The sequence below is a fragment of the Schistocerca piceifrons genome, chromosome 2 (genome assembly GCF_021461385.2).
Source record: "Schistocerca piceifrons isolate TAMUIC-IGC-003096 chromosome 2, iqSchPice1.1, whole genome shotgun sequence".
NCBI classification, from domain to species: Eukaryota; Metazoa; Arthropoda; class Insecta; order Orthoptera; family Acrididae; genus Schistocerca; species Schistocerca piceifrons.
The window spans coordinates 397,375,644-397,403,116 of record NC_060139.1 but is presented as its reverse complement, the minus strand read 5'-3'; the positions used below and the strand labels follow the sequence as shown (position 1 = coordinate 397,403,116).

Sequence of the window (27,473 nt, the reverse complement as noted above, 5' to 3'; positions counted from 1 at the left end):
TATATATATATATATATATATATATATATATATATATATATTGCCAGCAAATAAATGTTAATACTTTAAAATGTTGTTTCACTTCTCAGCACTTTACTACACAAAACTGATCAAGATTTAAACTGCTTTGGGCATTAATAAACTATATCGCTGTTAGTTCCTCAATTCCGACACTATACTCCGACTGTTTGTATCACGGATGGTAACTCATCATCTCAAGTTCACCTTTTGGTACTGGGATATGCGATTTGACGCGACGTGACGGGAAGGACGTTGTGAATACACCCTGACGTGACGGTGGTGTGACGTGACGTGACGGCCAGTGTGAATTGGCCTTAATTGTAACAACTATAAAATTTTTAAAATATTATGAATGATATGTCATTATGATAACAATCAATGTAATAGCCACTGACTACATCTATACACTGTAAATTGTACCACGGCTGAATAAATAAATCAAGTCCACTGTTCTGAATGGCTAAATTGCAATAGGCACTAGTTTTTTCCCCCTGGCATTTGGGGAATTTCCATTATAGGAAGTAATTCTAATGTCTTGGACTAGGTAATTTTCCGGCCTTCTACTGGATAATTAAATACTCATCTATGCCTTCGATGTTTTGGTTTGCCGTCTGATATACTCTCACAAATCAGAGATACTATTTCTCCTGGACGGCAGACTATCACGAAACCATGCTTTGAAGCAATGGTGAATATAGTGGATGCGCAATAGATGCAAAAATATCATGGCAGCTGGCTATACGGATTTGAGGCAAAAGTTGCAGCTGAAACAGAAAAGTTTGAAATCTCAGCAAAAAGAAAAGAAGTCAGTTTTGTCATTTCACTTACCTCTTTAAGATATTCTTGAATGTAACTGTAACGATGTAGTTGATTTGTTGTTATACTGAATACTTCCAGCAGTCGGCTTAATTTAGTTTTGCGAGTTGCTGTAACTAACGCATTACACTGTTCGTGACTGTATGTAATATAGCGTGTTCTGTCGTAGAAGCAACAGATTCGGTGACATATTTTGCGCTTAAACTATGTACAGTAGTGCAAAATAATATTCCTTAATAGTTGTTTAAAAATGGTTGACATTTACGGTTGGAAAGAAGTATTGATGAAGTTGTGGGCCATAAATTCAGTCGAGTACATTACATCGAAGGGAACAGCGTTTACGAGACTTGTCAGGCTTTAAAAAAAACTCGCTTGTTATTGCGGGCAAGTTTAAGTAAAAGTGAATTTTTCTTTTATATGAAATCTGTTTCCCCAACAATCGACTGCTGTAACCAGTAGTAATAATGCCAAAAATGTAGTTGTTACTATGTCAATGAGAAATGTTTTCGCATAAATTTGTTTTAAACTGCAATGTTAAATTATGTGGGACTCTGAAAGGAGACACGGACAAATATTTGTGTTTTTATGGATTTTCAACGGCTTGCAAGAGTGGTGATACCACTTGTTTCTTTTTGCAGATATATTAGCCCATCATATCATTACTCACCATACAATGTGGATGAAAATTTAGTGCTCTTGAAGCAAATTCATACAGGGATTCAGCAGAGAAGATTGTTTGATAATGATCAGTGCACTGCCATTGAAAATAAAATTGATGAAGTGGTCGAATTGGCAGACAAAGGAAAGTACAAACCCTGTACTGTTGACAGGGCACCATTACGGAACAAGTGAGTATGAAGTGTGCAATACATCTTGTTGTGAATATACCTTTAATTCACTTTAATAAGTTTCGCTGAGTGCAGTTTGGTAGTTACATTTATTGTAAAATTCCTCATGCAGTACCTGCCATCTAATTTTCCATTTCGTGTAACTGGGGATAGAGGAATGACTGTTTTATTCAAATTTTAAAAGTGTTCTAGTTGGAATATGGAAAAGATTGTATCTGCTTTCCTGGTTTGAAGATCATTAATACTGCCTTTCTTTCATTGTCCGGTGTTTTGTGAAAACTTCCTGAAAGGACAATTTGTGGATTGTCAGTATCCGTCAATATATTGGAGCTTACCTATAACCATATGTACAGTTGATTGTCACAAATTCTTTCATTTTTAGTTCTTAGTTACTTGTGTAACAATTTAGTTTACAGTTAGAAATCATTATGCACTTAAGCCGATAAATCAATACAATCAGACTTAGCTAATAGATGCCTTCGTGTTCAGTGTGTTTATATACTGATGAATGAAACTGTATTATTAGTTACATATACTGTGAAGTGGGTGTCACCTCATTGTGATCTTAATCACAGGGAACAGTTAACAAGAGAACAATATGGCTACAGTAATGTTGGCATCCTGGTGTAATGTTGAAAGCTGAGGTTGGTTGTAACTGGAAACAGTCGACTGTTATTCCAAAGTAGAAACAGCTATTTACATCCTTTTAAAATGAATAGTTAATATGTAATGTTTTTGGACAGTTTAGGTTAGCACAAAGGTACAGTCTTAGGAAGACTAGGCTGGATATTTGCTCATCTTTTCTCTATTTCAACATAGTCGTGGAAACAAAAGATCGTGAAAGGCAGAAGATGAGAAGCAGCTAGATATAGGCAAAGTGATAGGAAAAAAAATAATCAAAATGATGTGAGCAGTTAAGAAATGGGAAAAGAAATAAAGTTTGGAGGAGCAAGTCAAGATAGATGAGGAACAAACTAAGTTGTAAATAAATTACCGTCAGCTCGACAGAAGTGTGGGCTGTGTAGATACCCATATTGTGGTAGCATTTGGGAGTGAAAATTCAAATTATCTGAATGGTAAAATGAAGTTATCTGTTTCTACTATTACATTCAATAGCATATTAATTTTCTTTTAAGTCCTTTAGGTGACAAAGATTTGTTTTTCAGCATAACAATGAAATACAGGCCAGTAATCCTCTTTGGGAATAACAGTGAGTAAACCTGTGCTAAGTGTATTGTGTGTCTACCATCAGGAATGGGGTGATAAATATTCGTACCAAAGAATCAGAAGAAAATCAGTTACACATCATAATTTTAAGCGTATATCGAAAGTATAGGCAAATGGGAAATGGAGGTGGTGTATTGGTTGCAGTAGACAAAAGTTTCATCCACAGAGATAGAAATGGAAGCTGAATGTGAGATTGTTTGGGCAAGACTCAGTATCAGGTATGGGCATAAAATGATTGGATCCCTCCATTGCCCACTGGACTCATCTCCTGATGTAACAGGAAACTTTGGAGAAAACCTCAGTTCACTTGTACACAAGTTCCCCAGTTGTACTGTAATCGTTAATGGAGACTTTAATCATCCAACAATAAATTGGGAAAATTACCGTTTTGTTAGTGGTGGGCGTGATGATGAGTAATCCTGTGAAACATTACTGAATGCCTTCTCTGAAAAGTGTTCAGAACCCCACTTATGATGGAAATGTATTGGATCTAATGGTGAAAAATAGACCTGACCTCTTTGAGGATTTCCACAGGGCAGGAGCATGTAGAAGAATTGTGGCTCAGGTGTAAAAGAATAGTTGACCATGCAATGGATAGATATGTACCCAGTAGAATAGTTCATAATGGGAGGGAACCCCCATAGTATATAGGCACTGTAAAGAAACTTCTAAACAAACAGAGATCACTATGTAATAGATATGAAACAAAGTGTAGTGCTGTAGATAGAGATATGCTGAATGAAACATGTTTGTCTGTCAAAGAGAGCAATGCATGATGCCATCAATGAATACCATAGTAGAATATTGCCAATTGACACATCACAATATCCAAAGAAATTCTGGACGTATGTAAAGGTTGTTAGTGGCACCAAAGTTAGCATCCAGTCCCTAACGAATGAGACAGAAACTGAAAATTGAGGGTAGCAAAGCAAAAGCTGAAATGCTGAACTCCATTGTTCCTTTACAAAGAAGAATTGCCACAATTGAATCCCCAAACCACTGAAAAGTTGACTGAAATAAGTATTAGTGCCAGGGTGTTGAGAAACAGCTGAAATTGTTAAAATTGAACAAAGCTCCAGGCTCCGGTGGAATCCCTTTCAGATTCTATACCAAATTTATGGCTGAGTTGGCCCTTCTTACTATAATCTATTGTAGATCCCTTGAACAAAAAACTGTGCCCAGTTCTTGGAAAAAAGCACAGGCCACCCCTGTCTACAAGAAGGGCAGTAGAAGTGATCCACGAAACTACTGTCCAATACCCTTGACATCAATTTGTTGTAGAATCTTAGAACATATTCTGAGCTCAAACATAATGACGTATCTTGGACAGAATGACATACTGAAAGCTATGGCTCAAGGCAGCCAATTAGATGCAGTGTTTCTTGATTTTTGAAAAGCATTTGACTGAGTACCGCACCTATGTTTATTCTCGAAAGTGCAGTCTTATGGGATACGAAGTGATATTTGTGACTGGATTGAGGACCTTTGATAGGGAGGACACAGCATGTTATCTTGGATGGAGAGTCATCGTCAGATGTAGAAGTAACTTTGTGTTTGTCCGACGGAAGTGTGTTGAGATCTTTGCTGTTCATGCTGTATATTGATGACCTTGCAGACAATATTAATAGTAAAATCAGGCTTTTTGCAGATAGTGCAGTTATCTGTAATGGACTACTGAGAGAGACTGCATAAGTATTCAGTCAGATCTTTGTGATTTCAACATGGTGTAGAGATTGGCAACTTGCTCTAAATGTTTAGAAAAGTGAAATTGTGCACTTCACAAAACCAAAAAGCATAGTATCCTATGACTATTATATCAATGAGTCACTGTGCATTTGGCCAACTCATACAAATACCTGGGTATAATATTTTAATATTTCGTACAGATATGAAATGGAATGATCACATAGTTTGTCATGGGTAAAGCAGGTGGTAGATGTTGGTTTATTGGTAGAATACGGTAGAAGTGCAATCATTCTGCAAAAGAGATTGCTTACAACTCACTTGTGCGTATCATCCTAGAATATTGCTCACTTGTGTGGGACCCGTACCAGACAGAACTAACAGGGGATGTTGAACATAGACAGAGAAGGGCAGTATGAATGGTCACAGGTTTGCTCAGTGTGTGGAAGAGTGTTGTAGAGATACTGAAGGAACTGCACTGGCAGACTCTTCAAGACAGAAATAAAGTATCCCGAGAAAGTCTATTCACAAAGTTTCAAGAACCGGCTTTATATGATTACTCTAGGGATATATTGCATCCCCCTATGTATCGCTCACACAGGGGTCGTGAGGATAAGATTAGAAAAATTTCTGCATGCACAGAGGTATTCAGTCAGTCCTTCTTCCCACACTCCATCTGTTAGTTGAACTGGAAGAAACCATATATTTACCAGTGTCACTTATAGGGTTAATTACTGATACAAGCCCCCAGCTCAGTGTATTTTGTGTGCACTTCTGTTTTGCGTAAAATGTCAGCAGGATACTATCTTGTATTCTAGAACCTGAAGATGCTGAACACTGTCAGCCCCTCTTCACCATGAGCTCTGTGAATTCTGTTCTCGCAGTGTCTCAAGAGTAGTGATTTTTGTGCAGTTGCCTACATAACATTGTTGGTATAGGGTGAGGCAGAAAGGACGGACGTTTTTAGAACAGCTAGTATTCAGGTCAGGCCGTCGGAGTGGGGGGGGGGGGGGGGGCGATATGGTAACGTAATCGGTAGCTCCTGCCATTTTGTTTAGTCAAGGCTGTGGACTCTGCAACATCATGTGTTTATCTACGATAGTTTTGTGCGCAATAGTGAGTCTGTTGTTGCAGTGCGGCGTGAGTTTCGCGATTTCAATCTCGCTAGACATGATAGTATTCCCACTCGTAACACCATTTTATGTTGGGTAGAATCATTTCAAACATGAGGAACAGTTATGAACAAAAACCTCCAGGAGCACTTTGCGCAGTTCAGACACAAGAAAATGTGGAAAGAGTTCGGCAAGCCATACTCTGTAGTCCTGGCCGATCTGCTAGAAGACACTTGGCTGAGCTGCGCCTCAGTAATCGCTTGGTAAGGCATATTTTGCATACTAACCTAAAATTTCATTCCTACAAAATGGCCATTGTGCAGAAATTAAACCCAATGGATTATGAACAGCGGGTAAATTTTGCCTGAGAAATGGAGGCCATATTTGAGCAAAATGACATTATTTTGCTTATCAGATATGAAGCTCATTGCCATTTGAATGGAATGGTAAATCAGCAGAACTGTCGTTATTGGGCCAGTGAAAACCCAAAAGTGCTGCTTGAGAAACCATTACATAGTACCAAGGTGACTGTTTGGTGTGCTGTGACAGGTACAGATGTTATTGGTCCATACTTTTTCCAAGACAAGAACGGAACACTGTAACCGTAACCTCTGAACGATATAGAGAGGTGATCACTGAATTCTTCGTACCTGAATTAAGAACAACATGTATTTCCTATCCAGTGAGTGTGGTTTCAGCAGGATGGAGCGCCAGATCACATGGGAAGATTGACTATGGAAGCAATTAAGACTATTTTTCGTGGTAGAGTTATTTCCCGGTTCGGGGACATTCATTGGCCTCCTCATTCCCCTGACCTATCCATGTGTGACTACTTTTTGTGGGATTACTTCAGATCACGTTTGTAAGTGCATAAACCACGTACACTTGAAGAATTGAAGGAAGCTGTTCGTGTTGAAATCGTCCAAATAGACAGAGGCATGTTGCAGAGAGTTGAAACCAACTTCAGAGAGCGCCTTGAGAAGTGCATTGCTGAAACTGGCTGTCACCTGGGAGACATTGTTTTCAACCATTAATTTTGTTAAATGGCAACATTGAGTGTTATTCTGTAATTAAAAATTGTTTTGAAGCACTCCTAATGATGTATTGTTCATCTGAAAACCGTTCATCTTTTATGCCTCACCCTGTACAAACACATAAGGGAAAAAAGGATAGCCCATGTGATGCATGTATCATCTCAGTTTTAGTAGGTTAGAAAAAATATTTTGGATTCTTCCCATACCAGCAGCTCTTGGGTATGCAGTGGCTCATCTCACTTCTCTCGTGGTGTTATCTGCTGGTAAGAACATCCAGCCAATAGAGGGGAGCTCATCTTGGTGGTACTTCCATGAAATTAAATAATACACATATTAAAAAAAAAAAAGTTTTGTGTCACCTCGGTTTTGAGAGTTCCAGAACCTGTACAGAAAATTGGAATAGAGATCAACATAAGCATGATTTCCGCCCCTTTTTATTGCTCATGAAAACCACATATTGCATGGCGTACCACCATACAGCGAGACCTTCAGAGGTGGTGGTCCAGATTGCTGTACACACTGGTACCTCTTAATACCCAGTAGCATGTCCTCTTGCATTGATGCATGCCTGTATTCATCGTGGCATACTACCCCAAGTTCATCAAGGCACTGCTGGTCCAGACTGTCCCACTCCCAACGGCGATTCGTTGTATATCCTTCAGAGTGGTTGGAGGACCACGTCGTCCATAAACAGCTCTTTTCAATCTATCCCAGCCATGTTCAATAGGGTTCATGTCTGGAGAACACGCTGGCCACTCTAGTCGAGCGAAGTCGTTACCCTGGAGGAAGTCATTCACAATACGTGCACGATGGGGGTGCGAAATGTCGTCCATGAAGACGAATGCTTCTCCAATATGCTGCCGATATGGTTGCACTATCTGTCGGAGGATGGCATTCACGTATCATACAACCATTACAATGCCTTCCATGACCACCAGTGGCGTACGTCGGCCCCACATAATGCCACCCCAAAACAACAGGGAACCTCCACCTTGCTGCACCTGCTGGACAGTGTGTCAAGGCATTCAGCCTGACCAGGTTGCCTCCAAACACATCTCCGACGGTTGGTTGAAGAGAAAGTGATGCTAATCCTGAGCAGTTCATTGGCATGTTGTTTGGCCCATCTGTACCGTGCTGCATGGTGTCTTGGTTGCAAAGATGGACCTTGCCGTGGATGTCGGGAGTGAAGTGGCGCATCATACAGCCTATTGTGCACAGTTTGAGTCATAACATGATATCCTGTGGCTGCACGAAAAGCATTATTCGACATGGTGGCATTGCTGTCAGGGTTCCTCCGAGCCATAATCGGTAGGTAGCAGTCATCCTCTGCAGTGGTAGCCCTTGGGTGGCCTGAGTGAGGCATGTCGTCAACAGTTGCTGTCTCTCTTGTAACTCCTCTATGTCCGAACAACATTGCTTCGGTTCACTCAGAGGTGCCTGAACACTTCCCTTGTTGAGAGCCCTTCCTGGCACAAAGTAACAATGCGGACGCGAACGAAACGCGGTATCGACCGTCTAGGCGTGGTTGAAGTATAGACAACACTATCCGTGTACCTCCTTCCTGTTGGAATGACTAGAACTGATCGGCTGTCGGATCCCTTCTGTGTAATAGGCGCTGCTCATGCTTCGTTATTTACATCTTTGGTCGGGTTTAGTGACATCTCTGAACAGTCAAAGGGACTGTGTCTGTGATATCCACAGCCAACGTCTACCTTCAGGAGTTCTGGCAACTGGGGTGATGCAAAACATTTTTTTGAAGTGTGTATAATATTAATGTTAGTAAAAGCACAAAAGGTTTCCAATTTAGAGTTGTTGCCGTGGAAACAGTGCGTAAGAAGCAAGTGCCAAGTGTCTAGAACCAGCCTATTTCAAACAATCATTTTACTGGTTGAGATGGATACACCACACATATTTTTTTCTAAATTACAGGTAAGGGGGCTGTAACCCACAACAGATTGAAATACATCACACTCAAAATTTTGTTAAGGGCATTGTCTGTCGTAAAATAGTGAAAATTGAACCCAGAGAATTGCAGGAAAGGCAAGTGAATGTGGTTTTCACAGAGATCACAAAAATTGAAGAAGTTAACTTGTTCGTTAAAGAAAATTGAAATTTTTTTCCAATTCCGCCTGGAAGGCGGCAAGTGGGTCTTCTGCTGTAAATTGAAGGATAGGCCGAATGTAGGAAGCTAGGAGGAGCAGGTGAGGTGGAACACATGGTACTGCAATTAAGTGGTTTTAGTATATATCAACACGATACTTGAGTACATCAATTGTACTTAACTTTGGCTGAGATTAGCACGTAGGTGCGGAGCCGCACAGACATCAACGCTGTCAGCTACTAGTAGTTGGACAAGCCATCACTGAAGTAACAAAGTCCATAATGGCTAGCTCCCTATGAAGTAGAAACTGAGTTGCTTGGTCGTCAGCTCGGAATCAAATGGGCTGAATCCAGAGTGGCGCTTGTAGAGATGCACAGCGCCGGCTAGAGGGCACTGTAGTCGGTTTCGTAGTGCCAACCTACGAACTTGCACCTATGCCGTAGCATCGTAGCTATCGATACCACGTCCCTCCCCTCTGAAACAACGCACCGTCGTTGAGTAGGGCTTCCGATGGCAGTTGGAGGGACCAGGGGTGGCGTAACTGAGGGGGCGGTTAGAGGAACTACCGGGGCGCACTGACCACTCGTGTCCCCTAATTGCTTGCGAGGGGGCGAGGAAAATGCCCCGTGGAAAACCTGCCCAGGCTGCGCACCGCCCCTGGGTATGCTTGGATGAGGAGGCGGAGCAGCGATCTCCGTGGGTGGCAGCGTGACGGCAGCCTCCGCGTCCATCGGTTCCGGCACCGCAGAGGAACAAGACTGCAGCTGGAGGTGGGGCCATGGGGCTGGCAAGAGGTGCCCGTCCATTGCAGGTGACCAGACCTGCAGTGGCAACGATGGCAGGCGTGCCCATGATTGAGCCTCCGTCGGTGGAGTCATGGGCTGAGGCTGCAGATGCCGCGAAGCCTCCAATTCTGCCAGAAAACAACCAGTGGCAGAAAACCAAGAATGGCACAAACTGATCTGGTTCTGGTGTCGCTTGACAGTGCTGGAGGGACCAGAAGTGACAAATAAGGCGCGCCCAAGCTGGCGAAGAATGCGCCCCTGCTCCCAGCGCTGCCTGCCAGAGAAAACTCGATAGAACACCAAATCTGCAGCGCCAAGCCAGAACGAGGCGAAGCAGCAGGAGTGCATGGCGGCGGGTGCAAAAGCTGCAGGAGTGACCGATGGGCACGGCCATGTAGCAATTCCGCTGGGGAATGGATGCCGCACGTCTGGGAACAATGTGAAGCAAGGAAAGGCCAAAGCACATGCTCACGAGAGTGCAAGGGGCGCAACTTGCTCATCTGTGACTTCAATGTATGCACAAAACATTCAGCCTCACCGTTCGACTGGGGGTGGTACGGGGCTGAGGTCAGATGGCGAATGCCATTTGCAGCACAGATCGCTTCAAACTCGGAGGACAGAAATTGGGGGCCATTGTTGGAGACAATAACTTAAGGTCCTTAATACAGAAAATAGGCGTCAAAGCCCGAATAGTACTCGCAGATATAGTAGAAGACATAGGCACAACAAAAGGAAAGTTGCTGTACGCATCAATAACTATCAGCCAGTGGGTGTCCCAGAAAGGACCCGCAAAATCAATATGAATGTGCTGCCAAGGCGCAGTGGGAGTTGGCCACGGAAATAAGTGTTGGCGGGGAGCAGATTGATGCTCCGCACGAGAGTGACAATTAGCAAGCAAATTCTCAATTTGTGTATCAATGCCGACCCAAGTGCAGTGACGACGCGCTAAATGCTTCGTCCGCACAATACCCCCGCTAAATGCTTCGTCCGCACAATACCCCAATGACCAGCGTGCAGCAATCGGAGGATTTCAGACTCCAACGAACAAGGTACAACCACACAAGACTGATCATTGTGAGTTCATAACAAGATAACACCGTGGTGTACAGACAAGTTGTGACGTTGCGCAAAGTAACGTCGAATGAGTGGATCACGAATCTGCATAGCAGATGGAAGCCATTGAGTACGAAGATACTGCAAAAGAATCTGCAAAGAAGTATTGGCGGCTGTCGTGGAAGCAATGCGACGAAAGTCCACCGGAAAACCATCAGCTGATTTCCTTATTTTGCGAATCAATAAACATGCAGGACAGTTCAGAAGAATCAAACACCTCGTCAGGACCGATAGGCAGACGAGACAAAGCATCAGCATTGCCATGCTGGGCCGTAGGCTGAAACAAGATTTTGTAATTGTAGTAAGACAAAAACAAAGACCAACATTGCAACTTTTGTGCATTATGGGCTGGAACTGGCTCTAATGGGTGGAACGATGACGTCAAAGGCTTATGGTCAGTGACCGAATAGAACTTTTGACCGTACAAAAAAATCATGAAACTTCGTCACTCCATATACAATAGCTAAAGCTTCTTTCTTGATTTGAGAATAGTTTTGCTGGGCAGAATTGAGCAACTTAGACCCAAAAGCAATCGGGCGATCGACAGAATTAATGCAGTGCGAGAGAACCGCTCCAATGTCGTGAGAAGATGCATCGACAGCCAAAACAATTGGTTTGGAGGGATCGAAAGGAATCCAACAGTGATCACTCAACAAAGCAGACTTGAGCTTGTGGAAAGCAGCGTCAAACTCCAAAGACCACACACAAGGAACGTTTTTGTGCCGAATGCAATGCAAAAGTGCTGCAATCTGCGCTGCATTTGGTATAAACCAACTATAATATGTAATTTTGCCCAATGCAGACTGAAATTCTTTAAAGTGCGTGGGTGCTGGCATGTCTCTAATCACACTGAGATGTGACGGCGAGGGGTGGATACCCTGACCGTTAATCATATGTCCTAAATACTGAATCTCAGTTTGAAAATATTTGCAGTTGTCTCTGTTACACTTTAGTCCTGCCTGCAAAAGTACAGTAAATAAAGCAAGCAAATTCTCCAAATGTTTTGCCAGGGGTGCGACCTGATACAACTATATCGTCCAGATAATTGGAACAACCAGGGACAGTGGCACACAACTGCTGCAAATAAGACTGAAAAATAGCAGGAGCTGAAGCACAACCGAATGGAAGGCAGTGAAACTTAAATAATCCAAGGTGGGTGTTGATCACAAAATAGCGCTGCGACTGTTCGTCGAGTGGAATCTGGAAGTATGCGTCCCGCAAGTCAATCATGGAAAAGAATTTTCCCGCACCAAGCTTATCAAAAATGTCTTCAGGACGCGGTAAGGGAAACATTGCTATTACTGTCTAGGGAATTACTGTAGACTTAGTCAGCACAAATACGGAGACGACTGTTTGGTTTCTTCACACACACACTATAGGGGAAACCCAATGCGAAGCAGAAACAGGTTCAGTGACACCACTGTCTTGCAAATGCACAAGTTCAGCAGCTACGACATCACCCAGTGCGTGTGGTACCGGGCTTGCGCGACGGAAAACAGCCATGGCATTGTCTTTAACTACAACATGCGCTGCAAAGTCTGTGGATCAACCAAGGCCATCACAAAAGAGTTCAGCAAAATCATCGTATAGTGCGGCAACACAGCCTGCATGGTCACTAGCATTGCCTGAATTGTGAGGCCAAAAAGTTCAAATGCCTCCATGCCAAACATGTTTGTAGCATCACTAGAGCGGAGCACATGGAAAGACACTATATGTATCGTTGCAACATACGTGGCTTGCAAACTATACATGCCGAGCACTGAGATTTCCTGTCCAGTAAATGCAGCCAACGTGGAATGTGGACGACGAAGCGGGGGCGAACCAAGCAAGTCATACGTTGATTTGTTCAGTAAAGAAAACTGATGCACCAGTGTCCAGCTGCATGCGAACAGAACGTCCACAAATGTTCAAAGTCACAAAAAGTTTTCTCTCATATTGCTGAATGCGAGAGGAAGTGTCTGGGAAAACTCGAGTCACACAATGAGCTGCAGAAGCACGTGAAGCAGAAGGCTTTGAATAAATGGCATTAACGTCCATAGGCTGATGTGAATTATGAGCATGGCGGTTTCCATTGCAGTGACACCCACGTGAGTCATTTGAACGGGAGACAAGTTGGGAATTAGAGATTCTCTTACTACACAAAGCTTGCACATGTTCTTTCTTATTACAAAAATAACACTGTGCTTGACGGGATGGGCAACTGTCCCGCAATTGGGCACAAAAGCAGTGCGGACAGTATTTCAGTTTCTGAGTAGGTGCCTGATGGGAAACTTGTTTAGTTGCACGCGAGCGGTGTGGCTTGCCGTGCTGGGGCTGGGCAGGAGGGCACGTGTTGTGCCGTGCTAACAGTACACACACCCGGGGCCACGTTGAACGTGGAATTAGTCATGTCTAATATATCTTTTCTGTCTAGCAAGTCCACTACTTCCTGCAAAGATGGGTTTTTAAATCTGATGATTTGTTCACGGATGCAGTGATCCGCCACATTCAGTGCAATAGCGTCTCTAATGATTATATCCGCATATGAGCGTCCACACGGGCAATTAAAGTCACAATCAGAAGTTAGACCCTGAAGGTCCGCTAACCAAGATTTATTGGACTGATTATGGCCACGCCGGAGACAAAAGAATTTGTAGTGTGCAGCTACCACATTTACACTGTCACAGAAGTGGGAGTTCAAAGCATCAAGCACTTAATCATAAGTTTTAGTTTTTGGGCAGGTGGTGGGAAACAGTTTTACAAGCACATGGTATAACACAACACCCATGTTGGCAATGAGAAAGGCAAGCCGCTCTGTACCTGGTATGTTGTATGCTGCGAAGTGTGCCTCTAGCTGGGCAATGTATTCTGGCCAGCATTCAATGTCAAGATTGAAGGCGCAAAATGGCGGCGCTGGAGGTGTCGGCAGTGGTACTGGTGGCGGCGGCGAAGGTGCCGAAGTAACTGCGGTTTGTACTGTGACTAGTCAATTTATAGCAGCAAGCAGCTGCGTCATTTGCTGAGCCTGAAAATGTACAAGATTGGACAGCGAACCCTGTTCCTGTGGCGAAGCCATGGTTTACACAAATGAAAGCCTTAGAGCAAATAGGGGAAGCATTCATACGCAGACGCACACAGGCAAAGGGACAAAACTAAAGCAGCACTTTTTGTATCCCACCTGGAAGGCAGCGGGTGGATCTGCTCCTGTAAACTGAAAGGTAGACCAAATGTAGGAAGCTAGGAGGAGCAGGTGATGTAGAACCCGTGGTACTGCAATTAAAAGTGGTTTTAGTATATCTCAACACGATACTTTAGTACATCAATTGTACTTACTTTGGATGAGATGAGCATGTAGGTGTGAAGTCGCACAGGCATCAACGCTAACAGCTACTAGTAGTTGGACAAACTATCATTGAAATAACTGAAGCAACAAAGTCTGTAATGGCTAGCCCCGTATAAAGTAGAAACTAAGTTGCTTGGTCTTTGGCTCTGAATCAGATGGGCTGAATCCAGAGTGGCGCTCATAGAGCTGCACAGCGGGCCTAGAAGGCGCTGTCGTCGGTTTCGTAGTGCCAACCTACGAACTTGCACCTATGCCATGGCATCGTAACTATCGATACCACAGCGTTGCACAGTCGTATTGCAGCAAGGCAGATCTACTGTAATTGGGTTTGTGTGTCAAACGTTGAGTTTTTGTAAGTGTCAAAATTTTGGATATTCAACTATTGCTTAAAGAGCTCAAATTTCCTGTTGCATAGAGAGTGTGTGTGTGTGTGTGTGTGTGTGTGTGTGTGTGTGTGTGAGAGAGAGAGAGAGAGAGAGAGAGAGAGAGAGAGAGAGAGAGAGAATGAATATGCTTGTACACATTCAAATAAAATTATAAACTACCTAGGTGGTCATCCAGTACGGAACAGAAATTGCCTTCTCTGTTGAGAAGAATGTGTTCTGAAGCTTAGTATCAACAGGAAAATAAATTTTACTGAAGTAAAATAGCATGCAAGACAATGTAGATTCTAGCATATACTGAAATCCCTTACGTTCGCTGACATAGGGATTTTGAGGATTAGATTAGAATAATTACTACATGTAGTATGCATTCAGTCACTCATTCTTTCTGCGCTCGTTTAAGGAACAGGAAGAAAACCCTAATAACTGGTACAATATGGGACGTACCATTTGCACTCACCTCACAATGGTTTGCAGATTATGAATTCAGATTTGAATGTAGATCCTCTTCTCATAGTAATCCTCTAGTAAGGAAAAGAAATTTAGCAAAAAGTAGTTCCAATAAAACCACTTGATTTAAGAAACCCTCATAGACCTAATCAAGTGACTCCCCTAGTCATTCCTTTGTATTTGAGACTTAAAAGCACCTCATGTAGTTTGGCAATCGAATCCCACCTTCATTAAGGGTAGAGTTCCAGATAACTTCATTTCATAACAAATCATTCCCCTCTACAGGGTTATAGAGTAGTGTTCAGCTACTGACTCAAAGTTCTGTTAACCCCTGTGTTACAACTGTTGCTTAATGGGAAGTAAATACTGATCTTTCCTCAAGTTACTGCATACCAGTTTTGATGTGCTTCCCAAAAAAGAACAAAGCAAGCTGCTTAGAGTGAATTGGACACAGTAGGCTACTGTCATCATCGTGGGTTTCTTTATGCTTCCAGTGTTGCGTAGCTGTATTAAATGTTGATTGACCATATCACTGATATTTCCGTATTAGAGCCCTCAATGCAATTTAGAATGCAAACTTTCCCATAGTGAAAAAAATAAATGTCACTCTTCAGTTGAAGACAGTTTAAAGTTTGGTGATACTGCAAAGATTAAAGTCCATGCAATAGGGACAGAACCATACAGCTTTTTAGGTAACAAGGGAAAAACCCTGACAAATATTAGGAGAATTGGAAAAGTACATAGTGAGAGTTCCTCAATGCTATCAGTTGAGTCACAAGAGAATTTGTTAAAGACAGGTAAACACCTAAGGTTATTTCAATTTCATTACCTGCCATTACAGATAGAATCTAGTTACTACACACACCAAAAAAATGTTTTGCATTACTCCAGTTCCCAGAACTCCTGAAGATAGATGTTGACTGTGGATGTTCTATCACAGAGACAGTCCCTTTGACTGTTCAGAGATGTCACTAAACCTGACCAAAGATGTAAACAACCATGCATGAGGAGAGCCTACTAGACGGATGCGGTTCGACAGCCGATCAGTTCCAGTCATTCCACCAGGAAGGAGGTACACGGCCAGTGAAAAAACATTGGTTAGTTCCCATTACAGACGAAATTATGTTCAAAGTGGAATTTAACGTGCCCAATCGACAGAGCGATCCTTAATTAGTGAAGTGTGATGTTCGTTTTATCAGTGTGTATTAACAGGGGCAGTACAACACAAAGAATTACCAGTACTCCAGCAGTGACAGCACAGTCCTGAGCTGTGCTGGCTCTACCACCATGATCAGCACTACTCAGCTGCTGCTGGAGTTCTGATAATTCCTTATATTTTACTGTTACGGTTGACGTTGCAACAAAACGAATACTGCGCAATGGTAATGTGGGACCGTTCTATTGAATGAAACACACAATTCTGATTTAAAAATCATTTTGTTTGTATTGGGAAACACTGTCACTCTCCATTGATGCTGGACGCTGTGAAACGTGACCAGTGGAATTTGTTTGAGATGACTTCAGCTACATGTTGTAAAATCGAATTTGCAAATATCTGCCAAAACCCCAGAGAAAATGCACCCATAGGAGAGATATCCATTGTATGTAAATAAGTGTATCCCTCGCATCTAACTCAACAGGAAGTGGCCAAAATGTATAGGTATTAAATACACCCTTGTGTATAAGAGGAATTTTTAATACGCAACTTAAATGTTACTAGCAGTGAACACACAAACGTCAATTACTTTACACAACTGTTAACCATTGTCCGCTGTAAATGCTATTGGGAGTCTCTTACCTTTGTCACCTTTCGTCAGCTCCAGATATTTGCTACTTGCACAGGATTAATTAGATGCAGCTGTAAAATACCTTTTTGTGCGTTTACAATTACTATAATTAGATCAGTTCCTGTTCAAGCTCATTAAAAATAGACATTAGCTTCTCATTGATGAATCAAAGCTATTCCTAGATTGTATTGTATGTTAACAGAGGCTTTCATTCCTTATGTAATGATCTGTCCATTTCTCTCTTTAGAAATTCCTGTATAATCAAAACTCATTAAGGTGGCTTTTACTGTTGTAACTTGCTCCCTAGTTAATCTAACACATCAAAGTTTGCTTTAAAATAAGATGTGCCACCTTCATCTAAAGTACCAGATAATACCTTATTGATTGAAAAAAAAGAAAAAATTCAATAATTCATGTGTGGGATTGTCAGGAATTTTGTAAGTTATAAGTGGGCCATTTCATGCCAAGTGGCCTAATTTCAGGAAAAGTCCCCACAGGACCAACACGGATTTTGTCACATATGTTCCCATTGAAAATGTGTAGAGTTTTACTTTTGCCAATATAATAATTGCAGAAATATAGTCATTTGTTTGTCCTCAAAGCACAGGTGTTTACAGAGCACCTGAGTTTTCGGCAGCTTTGAGACATATCTTGTCCAGCAATATTCTTGAAAGAAAAAAAACTTAACCTTCCTGTACAACTTTTTGCCCTCTGTTAAGTGAAATAATAAAAAGAAATATTCTTTGGGCAACTTTCATATCAGTATTTTGAAACAAATTAGCCAAAAAAGATAGATGCTGGAGAAAAAGTGAAGCTTAGCTTTTTATATCTCCAGAACTAATTACGGGATAAACTTGAAACTTTGCATGTGATAACCTACCAATGCAAAGTCTTAGAAAATAAAATTTCATTCTCCTATTGCTTTCCAGTTGTTTGAAAATTGAGTTCAAAGTTGACAGTTTTTGTAAAAATGCCAAAAATGATTATTGTTAGCCAACTTTTACAATCTTCTATAAATTCTTTTAAACCATTTCCATTAGAAAGACCCTGTTCTAAAGGAAAAAAAAACTAGATTTTATTTTACAATGCAAACATATAAAGCCATAAGAAAATATGATGGTGGAGGCACACTGAATATGCACCCATATTCTACTGGTACTCAAATTAAATTGGACATCTTTTATTATGTTCAATATATGCATTTATTTATGTAAAAGTGGTGGACTGCAAATTTGAAGGTAGTTTAAACAATCTGTGCAGCTGCTGTTATGCAACAATTTTACTACTATGATCTCCAGCACCTTGATAATGCACAGTTAAATTCGGAGTGTGTAAATATGAAAAGGAAAGTTGTTGCTCACTGTATAGCAGAGATGCTGAGTCACAAATAGGCACAACAAAAAGACTGTCATAAATATCGGCCGAGAAGGCCGTTGTGAGAACACACACACACACACACACACACACACACACACACTGATGGTAGTAGCAACTGGGTGGGGGTAAGGTGGAGGCTGGGCCGGGGAGTGGGAGAGATAGTAAAGTAGGGTGGAGGACAGTGAAGTGCTGCTGGGGAGCATGCAGGGACGAGGTGGAAAGAGGTTAGGACAGCTAGGTGCAGTCAGGAGGTTAGAAGGAGGGCAGGGGTGAAGTGGGGGGGGGGGGGGAGGTAGTGGAAAAGGAGAGAAGTAAAAAGGCTGGATGTGTTGGCGAAATGAGGGTTGTGTAGTGCTGGAATGCGAACAGGGAAAGGGCTGGATGGGTGAGGACAGTGACTAACAGTTAAGGCCAGGAGGGTTATGGGAACGTAGGATATATTACAGGGAAGGTCCATGTGGCACAGGCTGTGAAGCAGTCATTGAAATGGAGGATGTTGTGTTGTGCAGCGTGCTCAGCAACGAGGTGGACAATTTTTTTCATGGCCACAGTTTGTCAGTGGCCATTCATGTGGACAGACAGCTTGTTGATTGTCATGCCCACATAGAATACTGCTGAGCGTGTAGATCACATGACTGGTTTCACAGGTAGTGCCTTTGACGGGATAGGTGATGTTAGTGACTGGTTTGGAGTAGGTAGTGGTGAGAGGATGTATGGGACCGGTCTTGCATCTAGGTCTATTACAAGGATATGAGCCATGAGGTAAGGAGGTTGGGAGCAGGGGTTGTGTAGGGATGGATGAGTATATTGTGTAGGTTCGGTGGACAGCAGAATAACACTGTGAGGGGGGTGGGAAGGATAGGGGCTGGGCATTTCTCATTTGAGGGTGTGACAAGAGGTAGTCACAACCCTGGTGGAAAATGTAAGTCAGTTGCTCCAGCCCTAGATGGTATTAAGTTACAGCGGGAATGCTTCTCTGAGGCTGAATGGTGAGATTTTGGAAGGTGGCGGAAGACCGAAAGATACGGCATGGGATATGTACCACATGTCACTGCAGATGCAACAACCACAGACGGCTAGTGTATATGGAAGGGACTTCTTGGTATGGAATAGGTGGCAGCTGTCCAAGTGGAGGTGTTGCTGGTGTTAGTAGGTTTGATATGGGCAGAGGCACTGATGTACTCATCTTTGAGGTGGAGGCCAACATCAAGGAAGGTGGCTTGTTGGGTTAAGTACAACCAGTTGAAGCAGATGGGGGAGAACTGTTGAGGTTCTGGAGGAATGTGGATAGGGTGTCCTCACTCACCCTCGATCCTAATCACAAAGATGTCATCAGTGAACCTGAACCAAGTGAGGGGCTTAGGATTCTGGGTGTTTAGGAAGGATTCCTCTAGATAGCCCATGAATAGCTTGGCGCAGGATGGTGCCATGTGGGTGCCTATAGCTGTACTCTGAATTTTCTGTAGGCAATGGCTTCAAAGGAGAAATAATTATGGGTGAGGATATAGTTGTACATGGTGACTAGGAAGGAGGTTGTTGGTTTGGAATCCGTCGAGCGTTGGGAAAAAGTGTCCAACAGCGGTAAGGCCATGGGCATTAGGGATGTTTGTGTAAAGGGAGGTGGCATCAACAGTGACAAGCAGGGCCCATGTCATAAAGGGACAGGAAATGTGGAGAGTCGGTGGAGGACACACGTGCACGACATTACTAACACTTGCTTCTACCTGTTTGTTTTGCAACATGCTGTACCAACAAGTTTTCCCAACTTATTTAAAAATCTCTGCAGTCTGTGCTGCCTTCTGCACTGCCTCTCTGCTCGCAACGCCTTCCAGCCATGCAATTCTTGGCACCAGCAAAGCCCCTGCAGCCACACAGCTCCAATTACATTATCTGCTTCCTCGTAGTTGGCAGACTCCTCCAGCAAGTCTGTCGGCTGGTGTCACTGCCTCCCTCTCTGCAACACTTGGCTCTCATGTCTGTCTGCCTACTTACCTCCCTTGTAGTCAAACCCTTGCCATTCATGGATCTTCCCACCTATCGAAAGACCTCACACTGCCCGCTCTTTGTCAGCCTGCTTCCCGCATAATCAAATCCATGCTATAACTAATTTCATGAAATCACAACTTCATCAAAAATTTCCCTAACCCAGAAAACTAATTATGGGCAGGGCACTCCTATAAGACCTGCCCAGTGAATTTATTGTGTGCACAACTTCTAATGGATAACACATTTTTTAGGCTCTAGTCATAGATCCTAAAGAGATTTGCACAATAATTTATGTGACAGGAAGGTGTCTGACAAAAACATTCTTACGTTTGGATAGTGTAGCTCAGTGTCGTTTGAACTGTTGGCGAGAGAGCACTTCAAATTCGTGCTGCTAATAAGCAGAGTACACCTTTTGTTTGTTACATATTTTTACAAGCTTCAAACAGGAATGAGTGCAGTAATGGATAGGAACTGTGATTGCTGTGCACAGATGCGAGCTGAGTTGGTGACCCTTCGCTCACAACTCCAGGCTGCGTTGGCTTCCGTCACACAGTTTGAGGCTGTTGCCAAGGAGCATCACTGTGGGGAAGCGGGGGGGGGGGGGGGGGGGGGGGGAGTCGGACGCAGTGATGCAAGGAACATCAAGCACATCCCATGTGTTCCCTGATCAGTCCACTGCTGTGGCTGCCCCGGGAACTGCCTGCACTGAGGTTGACTCCTCACCCGTGGTGGAGTGGGAGATGATTCCAAAGTCTGGCAGGCAGTGAAAAACTTTCGAAGGGCCCCATAGTAGGGCCTCCCTGGTTTGTTTGACGAACAAGTTTTGTGCATTATCTGTGGCTGACGATGTCTATGAGCCGGATGCAGTCGTCCACCCTGTTCCAGCGGAAGCTTCTCGGCCCACGAGGTCTGGGCATTCAGAGGGTGGGATTGCTGGTAGTTGGGAGCTCCAACATTACGCGCGTGATAGGGTCCCTTAGGAACATGGTTGCTGAGGAGGAGGAGGAGGAGAAGGAAGCCAGTGTGCACTCCGTGTGCATACCGTGAGGAGTCATTCCAGATGTGGAAGGGTGCTTCTGGATGCCATGAAGAGTGCAACGTGCAGCCAACTACAGGTGGTGGCTCATGTCAGTACCAATGATGTGTGTTGCTTTGGATCGGAGGAAATTCTCTCTGATTTCAGGCGGCTAGTGGAAATGGTGAAGACTGCCAGTCTTGCGTGTGAGGTTAAGGCAGAGCTCACCATCTGCAGCATCGTCGATAGAACCAACTGTGGTCCTTCGGTGCAGAGCCGAGTGGAGGATCTGAATTGGGTCAGGAGTCCACTACACACAGGAAGCGGTGAAACAGGTAGCGGGGGCTGTGTGGAAGGGACTGGGCAGTTTTTTAGGTTAGAGGGTCTCAGAGAACCACAGAAACGGCGTCTGTCTAAAAGAGGACAGGTAAAACACAGTAAGGTAGTTGCAGAAACGATTGGTATTGTAGTTGTAAATTGTCGTAGTTGTGTTGGGAAAGAACCAGAGCTCCAAGCACTAATAGAAAGCGCTGAAGCTCAAATAGTTATAGGTACAGGAAGTTGCCTAAAGCCGGAAATAAGTTCAGCCGAAATTTTGTCAAACAATCTAACAGTGTTCAGAAAGGATAGATTAAATACAGTTGGTGGTGGAGTATTTATTGCTGTCAGAAGTAGTTTGCCTTGTAGCGAAATTGAAGTAGATAGTTCCTGCGTAGTAGTATGGGTAGAGGTTATACTTGACAGTGAGAATAAACTATTAATTGGATTGTTTTAGCAACCCCCCCCCCCCTCCCCCCCAACTTGGAAGATACAGTTGCTGAAAGTTCAAAGAAAACTTGAGTCTCATTTCAAATATGTAGCCCACTCATACAATTATAGTCGGTGGTGACTTCAATGTACCCTCAATATGCTGGAAAAATTATATGTTTAAAGTTGGTGGCAGGTATAAAAGTCATCTGAAATTGTACTGAATGGTTTCACGGAAAATTATTTTGAACAATTAGTTCATGAGCCCACATGAAGCGTAAATGGTTGAGAAAGCATACTTGACGTCTGTAACAAATAGTCCTGGACGAATAGTAAGTATCATGATGAATACAGGAATTAGTGACCAAAAGGCAGTTGCTGAATGCTGTAACACCCACAACCATCAAAAAGGAATGCAAAGTTCATCTATTTAAAAAAAGCTGATAAAAATGCTCTTAGTGCCTTTTTAAGAGACAGTCTTCACTCCTTCCGATCTGATCATTTAAGCGTAGAAAGTTTGTGGAATGATTTCAAAGAGATAGTGTCGACAGCAGTTCAGAGATATATACCACTTAAATTAATAAGTGATGGTACTGACCCCCATGGTACACAATGTGTTAGATCGCTGTAGCAGAAGCACCGAAAAAAGCATGCCAAATTTAAAATAACGCGAAATCCCCAAGACTGGCAAAGTTTTATGGAAGTTCTAAATACAGCGCGTACTTCAATGCGAGGTGCTTTTAATAATTTCCATAACGAAACTCTGTCTCGAAATTTGGCAGAAAACCCAGAGAGATTCTGGTCATACATAAAGTGCACCAGTGGCAAGATTTCAATCAATACCTTCACTGCGCGATAACAACGGTGAAGTCACTGATGACAGTGCCGCAAAAGCAGAATTATTAAACATGGTTTTCCGAAACGCGTTCATCGAAGAAGATGAAGCAAATATTCCTGAATTCCAATGATGAACAACTGCCAGGATGGCAAACATAGAAGTAGGTATCCTCGGTGTTGCAAAGCAGCTTAAATCACTTAATAAAAGCAAGGTTCCTGGTCCAGATTGTATACCAGTCAGATTCCTCTGAGTATGCTGATACAATAGCTCCATATTTAGCAATTATATACAACCATTCGCTTACAGAAAGATCTGTACCTAAAGACTGGAAAATCGCTCAAGTCACACCAATACCCAAAAAGGGAAGTAGGAGTAATCTTTCGAATTACAGGCCCATATCACTAACGTCAATTTGCAGTAGGGTTTTGGAACATATTCTGTATTCGAACATTATGATGTACGATTTATTGACACACAGTCAGCACGGATTCAGAAAATATCGTTCTTGCGAAACACAACTAGCTCTTTATACTCGTGAAGTAACGAGTGCAATCAACAGCGGATGCCAAATTGATTCCATATTTTTAGATTTCCAGAAGGCTTTCGACACAGTTCCTCACAAGCGTCTTCTAGCCAAACTGCGTGCCTATGGAATATCGCCTCAGTTGTGCGACTGGATTTTTGATTTCCTTTCAGAAAGGTTACAGTTCGTAGTAACAGATGGAAAGTCATAGAGTAAAACAGAAGTAATATCCAGCATTCCACAAGGAAGTGTTATAGGCCATCTGTTGCTCCTGATCTATATTAACAACATAGGAGACAATCTCAGCAGCTGTGTTAGATTGTTTGCAGATGATGCTGTCATTTACCATCTTGTGATGTCATCAGATGACCAATACAAATTGCAAACTGATTTAGATAAGGTATCTGTATGGTGCGAAAAGTGGCAGTTGACCCTGAGTAAAGAAAAATGTGAACTTAGGGAGTACAATTACAAATAACCTAAATTGGAACGATCACATAGATAATGTTGTGGGTAGAGCAAACCAAAGGCTAGGATTCAATGGCAGAACACTTAGAGGTTGCAACAGGTCTACTAAACAGAATGCTTACACCACGCTTGTCTGCCCTATTCTGGAGTATTGCTGTGCGGTGTGGGATCCGCAGCAGGTGGGACTGACGGATGACATCGGAAGAGTACAAAGAAGGGCAGCTCATTTTGTATTATCTCGAAATAGGGGAGATAGTGCCACAGACATGATACGTGAATTGGAGTGGCAATAATTAAAACGACAGGATCTTCTCATGAAATTTCAATCACCAGTTTTCTCCTCTGATTGCGAAAACATTCTGTTGGCACCCACCTACATAGGGAGAAATGATCATCACAATAAAATAAGAGAAATCAGGGCTCGCACAGAAAAATTTAAGTGCTTGTTTCTCCCGCGTGCCGTTTGAGAATGGAACTATAGATAGAGAGCTTGAAGGTGGTTCATTGAACGCTCTGCCAGGCACTTTATTGTGAATAGCATAGTAATCATGTAGATGTAGATTCAAAAGCTCCAATTTATTCATTAATACATGGCCGATCATGACTCATGAAAAGGAAACAGTCAAACAGTTGACTTAGTAGCGACTTGTTGTGTCTTTCAAAAAGGTGTGTATTATTTTGTTTAAAAACACTAGAGTATGGAATGGAATACAGAGACAACATTAAAGCTGATAGGAGTTTTATCATGAATGAGAATGTTTATGGGATCCTACAAACTGTGAAAAAAAAAAAAACTGAAAAGATGAGATGCTTAGAGGGAGATAAGTGAGCTGTTAGAAAGTAATGTAAGTGGTGTGGAAAAAACGTGGGTCATTTTGGCATCCTTTTTTTTGTGTGTGAATGACAAAGAAAAACAAACAAAACTGGAAATGACCATTAATTTTTCTGCAGCTCTCCTAAAAGAAGTGTCTTCTTAGGAAATTTAAGGCTTACACGTAATTCAGTAACAATATGTAGATTTCATTTGGAAAAAATTATCAAATTTCATATACTCCAAGTCAGCTTTAAGGCCAAACAATTTTGTCCCACCACACTGTTCCCTTCTTTTTAAAACAGAGGTCATCCATTGTTATCATTTCTTCCTCTTCTTTTCCTAATGATCGTCTCCTTGCAGTAAAATCAATCCTGCACATGTGATAACTCTAAATCTTCTTCTTTCCTCATGATGTCTGCCGGTAAAATTGCAATTAAAACACTACTTTATAAGAATAACAAAATGAGAACAATGTTGGCAAGTTATCAGAGCCAACTGTGATTCTGCTTGGCCAGATCCCTCAGCCCTAACCCCTATGGTGAGGATGAGTGGCCAAATGCCAATGCAGTGGCGATAAACGTTCAGCTGAATCCATTGACTGCAGTTCATTGGCCTAGTCTGTACATGGCTTAACACAGGTTGTGCATCAGAGCCAAAGTGGGATCAGAATATGCAGCAGTGCCAATGCTGGTTTTGCTGGTTTTTATAAAGGCTTGCATGATGCATCTCCCAAGCAGTTGTGCACTTCGCTCATCTCTGTTCCTTCCAGACGCTTGTCTGCAACCGGTTGACTGGCCCGCAGTATTGTGACTGCAAAAGCAGTCTCTTGTGCATACTAGCATACTTGCATACTCGCAGATTTGAGGTTACTCTTTTACCCACACACAGTACGCAACATTATAACTCTGGCTATTCGCACCTGAGTACCTCACGCGATTCATTCGCGACTCTCTTCAGCAGTCTTTACTCCTATGTACAATTGCTTTTTTCAGCTGATGAATCAAGTGCTACAAAGTTTTGCCTGAGGTTGTAGTAAGTTCACAAATTGTAAACTGCAGTCAGTCATTGGTCAGAGATGTAATCCACATCTGTAGACTGTCAATTCCCAGCTACCCCATCACATGGCGTATGGTGCCAATTCAAGCAATCACATTTATCAGTTTCACGCAATGCAGAGCGACGAAAATTGCAATATTGACACATGTCTTAACTTTAAACATGTAGTAATTACTATTGCAGTTACCTGTGAGTGTCAGCATCATAGTAGTCTTTTATCTGCTAAGTGGTTATTACTGTGGACATTCGTATCTGTGCAGCCCTTTAAGCATAAGTTTGCAGACAAACAGTTGTTAAGTGTACATCATTTAATCAGATTGATGGCTTTGCAACAAAATAAACTGTCCTTTTTCGAAACATAATCATGATTTGAAACAGGCCTGTCTTCGGTATTTGTGGAATTAAATTTATATTGCAGTAATGTTTCATTGTATTTTCTCTGTTGTGCATACAAAGGCACTTTGTAGTTTTATCAGCATACAGCTGTTACAGGATACAGTCCTGGTGTCCTAGAATCTATAGCTTCATTACCAACAGTTTTGCTCTTTTACACATACATATTGCTATGATATTTTGGATTATTTTTGTCTTTGAAACAACACCAATCTGCAACTTCATAAAATTCACTCATTCATTCCAGACTTTATACAATAAATCTCAGTAGAAACTGTGTGTGACTGAAACCGAGTAACTTGCTAGATCCCTGAATACGATAGGTTACACTTTTACTAATGGTTCGTACAAAGCTTCTGTAAACTTCAACATAGTTAGTGTGTGAGCACAATTGATGAAACGTGGCATAAGTTTCCCATAAGCTAGCAGTGGAACATCGGCCAGAGAAGAGGCAACAAAGTGGTCAAATGCTGTACTAACCTATTTTGAGCGTATGTCACTGATGACTGAAGCTATTCGCTAAAAATTATGAAAAGCTGTAGTAGTTGGCTGCAACTACAAAGTTGTTACAGTTCATGTTTCACTGAACAGCAAACTATTTTCACAAATTTATTTATTTATTTTCATTGTTAAACTATTTTCACAGTATAGTTAAAAGTGAAGAATGTAGTTAGAAATCTTTAGATGCCCCCACCACCCCACAAGATAATTAAATGACCTCCAAAATGTTCACGCTTCCTCTTTTTTGGGAGCTCTGTAGTGTAGGAGGTCAGGATGTTTGAGTGGCAAGTTGACTTTCATGTTTTGGGATTGCCATTGTCAAGTGTGAGGCAACAAATGTTGTCCCTAACATCAAAGATGAGCAAATATAATCCCTTTTGAATCTGTATTTTAGTTTTAACACTTAAGGGGAGTACAAAAGTAATGTTGGTAAAAATGTCAATTTTTATGTTTTTATGGAAAATTGTTGTTTGAAGTTTTCTCTTTAATTTGTAGTATGTTTTGTTGATTTTGTACAACAAGTATTTTTAATTTATTTTGAAGTAATTTACAGCACAAGTAATTTCTACAATTTCCACGAACAGTTGTTTGGTTATGACAAGAAATCTCAGGAAGTAGTTGCTCATAGGAGGCAGTGATTTATGTTGATTTATAGCAAACATCCTGCTGCATAGGTTTTCTACATTGGTTGTTGTGACATCATTTCCTGTTTGTGGTATACTGCATGGTATCGTCCCTGTTTTGTAAGGTGCATTACATCTTTCATTGCGAATATTTGGACTTTTTTGTTGCTCATTGAATTGATGTTTCCGTCTCTAATGTGACTCCATCAAAGGGTATATTTAAGAAGAGAAGAAATAAGGGAAGTATATTCTACAGAAAATCTCCTCTTGAAAGTTTACATCCAGAGAATGAGATTGGTCCAAGCAACACTGAACAAAGTTTTTTTGTCATCAAGTATTTCAAGGAAGAAGCTTGTGAACAGTAATGAAATGTACAGTGAAACCACTCCAGGAATATCAGTTTAACATTAGGTTCAAGTGTATTAAAAGCAATGATTAATCAAACTCCAT

At 42.0% G+C, this 27,473-nt stretch overlaps 1 protein-coding gene across 1 annotated transcript in view; it reads left to right on the top strand.

Moving 5' to 3' along the window:
• The first annotated feature begins 655 nt into the window (after positions 1-655).
• Positions 656-27,473, top strand: part of LOC124776519 (RNA demethylase ALKBH5-like) — a 116,681-nt gene continuing 89,863 nt past the window's right edge. Inside the window, exons 1-2 of the mRNA XM_047251547.1 lie at positions 656-826; positions 1,476-1,685. Of these exons, the coding sequence (XP_047107503.1) occupies positions 723-826; positions 1,476-1,685 (314 nt within the window). The 5' untranslated portion in view covers positions 656-722. The remainder of the gene's footprint in view (positions 827-1,475; positions 1,686-27,473) is intronic.